Genomic DNA, 8,516 nt, shown 5'->3' on the forward strand with positions numbered 1-8,516 from the left:
CCCGAGCCAAAATCCCACATGGCGTATTCGTCCAAGACCTGCTCACGCCTTCCATTGAAGACGAAGATTCAACGACCAACAAAGTTTCAGACCAGCAATTAGTGGCTACAGTTCCGGTGCCGAGCACAACCGAGCCGCTTCCGACCACTCATGAGCCGGACTGGAGAACACCTTTCATCAAGTACTTAACAGATGGTAGCGGTTACATCGATCGAACAGAAAATGAGCACCTAATGCGTCGTAGTAAGCAGTATCTGCTCGTCGATGGCAAGTTATGGCGCAAAAACGCTAAGGAGGAAATCTTGATGAAGTGTATAACCCAGGAGGAAGGCGAGCATCTCCTAGACCAAATCCACTCTGGCTCCTGCGGCAACCACGCGGCCTCAAGAACACTAGTCGGTAAGGCTTTCCGAGCAGGGTTCTATTGGCCGTCAGCAGTGGCCGACGCAGAGAAGCTAGTCCGCCGCTGTGAGGGTTGTCAGTTCTTCTCCAAGAGAACCCATGTACCAGCACATGAGATCCAGACGATTCCAGCCTCTTGGCCCTTCGCATGCTGGGGACTGGACATGATCGGGCCTTTCAAACCAGCTCCTGGGAAATTTACATGCGTCTTCGTGCTAATTGATAAGTTTTCTAAGTGGATAGAATACATGCCTCTGGTACAGGCATCCTCAGAGAAAGCTGTCACATTCCTCGACCAGGTCATCCACCATTTCGGCGTGCCCAACAACATCATTACTGATCTGGGTACTCAGTTCACCGGGAACGCTTTTTGGGACTTCTACGATGAAAGGAGCATAGTTGTAAAATACGTCTCGGTGGCGCATCCTAGAGCTAATGGACAAGTCGAGCGGGCAAACGGCATGATCTTGGACGCATTGAAGAAGAGGATGTACAGAGAAAACGATAAAGCTCCTGGAAGATGGCTCAAGGAGTTACCAGCCGTGGTCTGGGGCCTCCAAACTCAGCCCAGTTGTAACACCGGCGTCTCACCATACTTTATGGTTTACGGCGCTGAGGCAGTCCTCCCACCAGATATAGCTTTCAGATCAGCATGGGTAGAGAACTTCGATGAAGGCAAGGTCAATGAAGTACGGGAGCTAGAAGTCAACAGCGCAGAGGAGAAAAGGCTTGATTCTTGCGTACGCACGGCCAAATACCTTGCTGTTTTGCGCAGGTACTACAACAAGAACGTTAAAGAGTGTTTCTTCGTGGTCGGGGACTTAGTCCTGAAGTGGAAGACGAACCAGGCTGGTGTCCACAAACTCACAACCCCATGGGAGGGACCCTTCATGATCAAGGAAGTCACACGTCCAACGTCTTACAGGTTGGCTCATCTAGACGGCACGGACGTACCAAACTCATGGCACATCGACAAGCTTAGACGTTTCTATGCTTCACTACTGAGATATGTACTATACTTGTATTTTCGATTTACTTTACTAAAGCAACTATGATTTCTCCGACCACTCTAATGTGTCACTCCGAATTTTATGGTTATTCTAACTTAAGCCAGTACAAGCTGACCACCACTCCTTCTACGGTTTTCGGAGCAGGCCCTGTCCCCGGTTCCTCCCAACACGTGCACGGGATCCGCTCTCTACGTTGCGGGTGATCGGTAGGTCCCCCCTGGTTTGACTTGTCTGCGTCCACGTGTGCACAGGTCATAGTACCTCACACTCCGACCACATGCCAGACTAGGGCCGCACAAACTTTTCAGGATGACGTGTCGAGCAAAACGGTACAACTAAACAGAACGTTAACACGTTCCCACTTAGTTACACCAACAAAAAATTTCAAGCTTAAAGTGCGTTTTGTATAAAACAAACAAGCTTTTAATGATATACAGTTACGTTATTACAAGCTTGCCTGAAGAGGCTCAAGTTTACAATAACACAACTATGTCCTCCTTCTACAGCTCTAAGCCTATTACATTGGCTGGTCGGGGCACATGGCATTTACTGCTCGCCGCCTCTGATACCCTACTCGAGTCTCGGGGACTCTTGAGCTAGTCAAGCTGAAGGGGATGGCCCCGCCGGTGCCTGGCTGGTCGAGACCGCATGCTTCATTGGTTGGCTTGCAGCTGATGGCATTTCCAGCTGGCTTGTCGATGGCATACCCTGCACAGGTGCTGTCCCACCTCCGCATAGGTTAATATCGCCAATTATCTTTGACGACAAGTCCAGCTGGGCCGTCCGAAGCTCTTCGGCCTTATCTGGGTCTATCTCCTTCGGGTACCCTGCCTCCAAGCATTTGAGATCGATTAGGGGGTAGTGAGCACGCACCATGCTTAGCACATGGGCACCCGTGTACTCACCCGCCTCCTTCACGAGTTCTTGGAACCATCCCCATGCTTGTTTGCATCTCTCAACCAGTCCGAGCTGGGGCGTCCTTAGCTCTTCCTCTGTGAGCGCCGGGTCGATAAGGTCGAGGACGGGCACAATGCCAGTTGCCATTTCTTGGCACCGCTTGTTCCACGTGTCCCGCTCCTCGGTGGCCTTGAGGCATTGTGCTTTCCAGTCGTCACGCTCCTTGATCACGGCCTCTAGGTGCCTCTTGGCATTGACTTTCAAAACTGAAAACAGTACAAGACATCAAATGTGGTGACACGACAAGGCAAGGTGGGCAATAGAATGAGAAAGGTGGTCTGGAGTGCTTACTTTTCAGGTCGTCCTTCATTCTGGTAGTGTGGTCTTGGAGTTCAGACTGGCTGCGTGCCAGTTTCTCGTTGTCCTCCTTCAGGCGACCACATTCTGCAAGCACATGGCTATTCTCCCCCTGGAGGCAGGTCACTTCAGCTTCTAAAGCTGCATTACAGCTATTACTGCCAAGAACACAATAACACAAGTCCTGCACTTGCTACGATACGGTGAAAACTTACTTGTTCTCTCCTACTCTTTGTTATTGAGCTGGCCGACCAGGTTTTGGTTCTGTGCTTCTCGGTCTGTCCTCTCCTGGTCGGCGGCTTCAAGTTGGCGCCGTAGGCGTTCCACTTCAGCCGTCAGCTCCTTATTGGTCATCGTGATTCCTTCTATCTGGTCGAAGCACCTTTTTCTGTATCTTGCAGTTTTCATCAAATCCTGCATACAGACAAGCTAAGTCAGACAGTTTGACTACACAATAGGGTCAAGGACTCAAGCCAAATATACCTGGACTTCCGTCACCAGACGCTTGGCTGCCCGTTCGACTCTTAAGGTCTCTTCGACCTCTGGGATTTCCTCGTGCAAGACCCATTCGTCATTCCGATAGCGCGACACATATACATGTTGTCGCCTATCTTGGGGACGGCCCAGGACTTCTTCCACTTCTTCCTCTTCAGCCTCCTGTTCGGGAGGCGGCACTGGTCTGGAGTTTGCAGACTCCACGACCACCAAGGCTTTCCCGTGAGCCGTCGCGTCGGCAAACATGTTCTGGGCAACTTCTGGCTGCTGCCCCTCGGCTAGATCCAGCTCCCTTGGTGCCATGGTATCCGCCTCAGCAGGGTTCGTGCTTGGAGCACTTGTATTCTGCTCGGTTGTCTTCTTGACCAGCTGCTCGGGGACTGGCGTCTAGTCGTCCGCCTGCTGAGGCCCAGGCGGAGTCCCTGCCATGGGCTCCTCCATGGCTGGCTGCTGGGCAGTTTGTCCCGCCGTTGTTGGTGAGGACGTTCCGCACCCAGCTAGCTGGTCGGGGCTTTCGGTGGATGCCGATCTAATGCATTCAGAGACAAATTCAGAAGATAATAGCATCCAATGCAAAATGCAAGCTTACATAAAAAATATAGATACTTACAGTTTTGACTTGCGGAAGGATGTGGCGAAGGAACGTCTCCTCGACCGCCCCTGCTCCGCTTGCTCGGCAGTTTCCACCGGGACTCTTTCAACCTCTGGTACGGGCGTCGGAGTATGATGCGGCATGTTTCCTTCGCCTGCCCTCTGTGTTGTAGTGGTCGGTGCTGTGACCACTGCTGGCCCAGAGGAGCCACCCTGCTCTGTCGGTCCCACCTGCCTTCTCCTCTTTCGGGGGACGAGCCGGAAGATGTCCGCATCCTCTGCTTCATCGTCCGACAGGGGGAAGATGGCTTGACGTCGTTTGCTGGCAGCCGGACGCTTGCCAGCGGCTCTGGTTGAGGCGTCCTCTACGGTCTCGAGTACCGCCCAGTGAACGTCGTCGGTCCTGGCGCTAGTCTGGGCGGCTGGGCCGGTAGCTTGCGGCCATTCTACACCGGGGGGAGGCGACACGAACACTTCTGCCCGGTCACGACCATTACACTGAGACACAAAATGAAGGAAAAAACAGTTATTTTCTTGATACAACATGACTCTACAGTTAAAAGGAGGCGTCATTTACCTTTGGGGGAGGTCGAGCCAGCTTGAAGGCGTGCTCGATGGCGTTCAGCGCAACATAATTGGGATCAGCCAGGTTGAACAGCTCTCCAATCCTGGCCTTGATCTCCGTCTTGTCGAGCGGCTCTTTCCTGGTCCTTGTTGGATCCGCGCCTCCTTGGTACTCGAAGCCAGGATGAATCCTTTTCTGGCATGGCTGAATTCGTCGGCTAATGAAGTTGCCGACCACGCTCGGGCCATCAAGCCTTCCCCACGGGATCATCCCGAGCAGTTCGGCGATCTGTTCCAAGTTCTCAGGCTTCTCCGACCAGCTATTTTTCTTCTCTGGAATTAGCCCCACGTCGCACAGAGTGATGGTGTTCGGCTCTTCACGGATGTAGAACCACTTCTTGTACCACTCATCCAATGAGGTGTTCCAGGGGCAGTGCAGGTATTGGGCCTTCATGCCGTCACGCAGGTTCAGGTAGACACCTCCGGCGATCTTCGAGCCACCGCTCCCTTTTTTCTGAAGACAGAACAGGTGGCGAAAGAGGTCGAAATGGGGCTGGAAGCCACCATACGCCTCATAGAGATGGATGAAGGTAGAGACGAGAAGAATCGAGTTGGGATGCAGATTGCAAATCCCAATCTCGTAGTACAAGCAGAGACCCTGAAGGAAAGGGTGCACTGGAATCCCAAAACCCCGTTTGAAGAAATCTTCGAAAACCACAATCTCACCTGGTTGTGGATCGGGGAAGCTTTCTCCTTCCGGTGCGCGCCATCCAGCGAGGGCCTTGTTGTGGAGCACCCCCATGGCGACGAGGTCTTCGATGGTTTGCTCGTTGCTCCGAGACTTCCACCACTCCTTCGCCATGATTCCGCCTTTCTTCTGGGCGTCTCTCCTCGCCATTACTCTATCCTTTCTAGGGGGGTGAGTGCGGTGGCAAGGGGATTTGGCGATGTTTATCGGAGGAATAGGGTTTGGCAAGAGGAAGACGAAGGTGGCGGCGGCGAATGACGATGGGGAACGGCGACAGTAACTTGCCAGATCTATATTATAAATAACAAAGAGTACCGTCGTTTCATCCGCCCGAGTTTCTTGGGAGACGTGCGCACGCGCGGCGGACGGTTGTTCACACCACCTCGAGATCTGCGCCAATAAACGCGCTCCTTCGTTAACAGTGTACGCGCCTCTTCGTTGATGGTGTAAGAGGGCCCACACTGACACACCTCAATACAGGTGTCAACCGACTGTTTGCCAGAGAAAAAAAAAATAAGAAGATAGAATGACGTACTATACCTATTTGCTTTTTTGACCAGACGTGTCAGACTGGACTTGGCAGAGAATAGAGAAAAATAAATACACCAAATAATGGTACAAGCAGCGCACGTGACCGTGGATTTGCCCTGACCACTACTGTGCTTGGGCACTGCCCCAGACCACTTTTTGTGCTTGGGCACTGCCCAGACCACTTTTGTGCTCGGGGACTGCCCAGACCATTCTCTCGCTCGGGGACAACTCCGACCACGGTGACTGCTCCGACCACGGCCGTGCCCGGGGACTGCTCCGACCATTACCATACTCATGAGTTACTATGACCACCGATGTGCTCGGGGACTCTCCCGACCACTTCTTGGAGTTTTGCTCTCCTCGGCTACATGTGATTTGTACTCACATACAGTTGAGAGACATTTATTTGGACCTTGCTACAAGGCTCATACTTCCCCTTCCAGCAAGCTCGGGGACTACGTCGGTACGATGCACCTGCCGGTGCATCTTGTTTTGCCTGTACGGCAATTGGATTCTTAACTTCAGCGGAATTTCTTTCTAGACCCTGGCACTACGTGCCTACGTCACCTACTACCAGGCTCGGGGACTAAGTGGGCATACTTCACCTTGCGGTGAATGTGTTTGTTTAAATTGACCCCTGTGTTTTGAATGATTGTAAGGATTATTAACATGCTCGGGGACTGCCCCGACCACTGCTTGCATAATGGTTCTCCTTGGCTACATGTGATTTATACTCACATACAGTTAAGAGACATTTCTTTAGACCTTGCTACAAGGCTCATACCTCGCCTTCCAGCAAGCTCGGGGACTACATCGGTACGATGCACCTACCGGTGCATCTTGTATCGCCTGTACGACGGTTGGATTCTCAACTTAACTGGGAATTCTTTTTAGACCCTGGCACCACGTGCCTACGTCACCTACTACCAGGCTCGGGGACTAAGTGGGCACACTTCACCTTGCGGTGAATGTGTTTGTTTTTCGACCCCTATGCCTCTGATGATCAAGGACGCTATGCTTCAAGACCACTTACATTTCTTTTCAGAAATACAAGTGGGCACACTTCTCAGGACAGAAATCTATTTCTTTTTTCTTAAGAGCACCATACATTCTTCGGACAACCTACTTCTCCGGTGATGACGGTGGTCGGAGGCGTCAAGGATTCAAGCCTCACTTATCGGAGAAGGTTAAAATGGCGTGTCGCAACATAATACATGATGCTCGGGGACTAGCTGTGGGGGTATTAACTCCTATACCCTTACGGCTAAGCTTGGGCTGGCCCGGATCGATGGGTTCGGTCCACCCGAAAGACGACGTGCGGCCCGGTTAACCTGATCGGAGTCCCGCACAAGGAATCAAGATAGATTTGGCGACCAAGCAGGATCCTGGTCGGTTAGAATAGGAATCCTTATCCGGCCACATATGGCAATTGTAACTGACTAGGATTAGTTTCCAGATCTGTAACCCTGCCCCCCGGACTATATAAGGCGGGCAGGGGACCCCTCTAAAAAATATCTCTCATTGACAAACAGCAATACAAATCAGACGCAGGACGTAGGTATTACGCCTTCTTGGCGGCCGAACCTGGATAAAACCTCGTGTCTGTCTTGCGTCACCGTCTTATTTGGGGCTTGCGCATCTGTCTGCCGATAATCTACTACCTTGGGCATACCCCTAGGTAGACTGCCGACCATATTTCGTCGACAATGTCAGAGGACTATAGGCACAATAACTAGTCCAGCTTCATAGTGGAGCAGATGGTCCTCATTGATATTCAGAAGTTGTTAGAATCAATGCAGAAGGACATAAAGATGTACCCACTTCCTAATATCGATGACACATATGATCTGTTTGGCGATATTCCTAGGGAGATTTTCAAGGAGGCTATCGTTGAGGCAAGCGTTGATGACATGGCACTATCAAAGACCCTTAACAAGGAGCAGCAGGCTGCCTACAATGAGATTATGTTTGCTATTGATAGCGATCATGGGGGTTTCTTCTTTGTGGATGGACATGGCGGCATCAGAAAGACTTATCTATATAGGGCCACGCTCTCTACTATACATAGTCAGAACAAGATTGTCATGGCAACAACATCTAGTGTTGTAGGCTCAATAATGCTTGGTGGCAGAACCGCCCACTCGTGCTTCAAGATTCCCCTCACCCTCAATGATGGGGCCTTTTGCAGCTTCACAAAATAGAGTGGTACTGCCAAGCTGCTTTGGACCGTGTCCCTTATTATTTGGGATGAGGTGACGATGATGAAGAGGCAAGGTGTCAAGGCGCTAGACAGTAGCCTCCATGATATCATGGACCGTCCTAACCTACCATTTGGAGGAAGACTATAGTGTTAGGTGGAGATTTTAGGTAGGTTCTCCCAGTTGTTCGAAGAGGGTCAAGGGCTCAAGTAGTCAGTGCCTCACTGCGGATGTTGTACCTTTGGAATTCCATGTGACATCTCAAACTAGTATGTAACATGGGGGCAAATAGCAACCCATGGTTTGCAGAATACTTGCTACGCATCAGTGGAGGATCTAAGGAGGCTAATGGTGATGGTGAAATCTGCCTTCCTGATGATATATGCGTACCACAGACCGGGGAAGATAGTGATCTTGATGCGTTAATTGATTGCATATTCCCTGCTCTCAATGCCAATATGTCAAATAAGAGCTACATCACCTGATGAGCAATATTATCTATGCGAAACGACTGGGTTGATATGATTAACATGAAGATGATAAGCCATTTCCAAGGGGATGAGATGGTGTACCATAGCTTTGACAGTGTTGTGGATGATCCTCACAACTACTACCCATCTGAGTTCCTCAACACCTTAACCCCAAATAGTCTCCCTCCACATGTGTTAAAGCTCAAGATTGGGTGCCCGATCATATTGCTAAGGAACATCGACCCTGTGGGTG

General features: G+C 51.0%; 1 protein-coding gene across 1 annotated transcript; it reads left to right on the forward strand.

Annotated features, from left to right (window-relative positions):
• Positions 1–7,352: 7,352 nt before the first annotated feature.
• LOC136461984 (uncharacterized) lies at positions 7,353–7,796 on the forward strand. Its single transcript, XM_066461354.1, has one exon. The coding sequence runs from the start codon at positions 7,353–7,355 to the stop codon at positions 7,794–7,796; it is 444 nt and encodes a 147-aa protein (XP_066317451.1).
• The last annotated feature ends 720 nt before the right edge of the window (positions 7,797–8,516 follow it).

Source organism: Miscanthus floridulus, chromosome 1 (assembly GCF_019320115.1).
Source record: "Miscanthus floridulus cultivar M001 chromosome 1, ASM1932011v1, whole genome shotgun sequence".
Lineage (NCBI taxonomy): Eukaryota > Viridiplantae > Streptophyta > Magnoliopsida > Poales > Poaceae > Miscanthus > Miscanthus floridulus.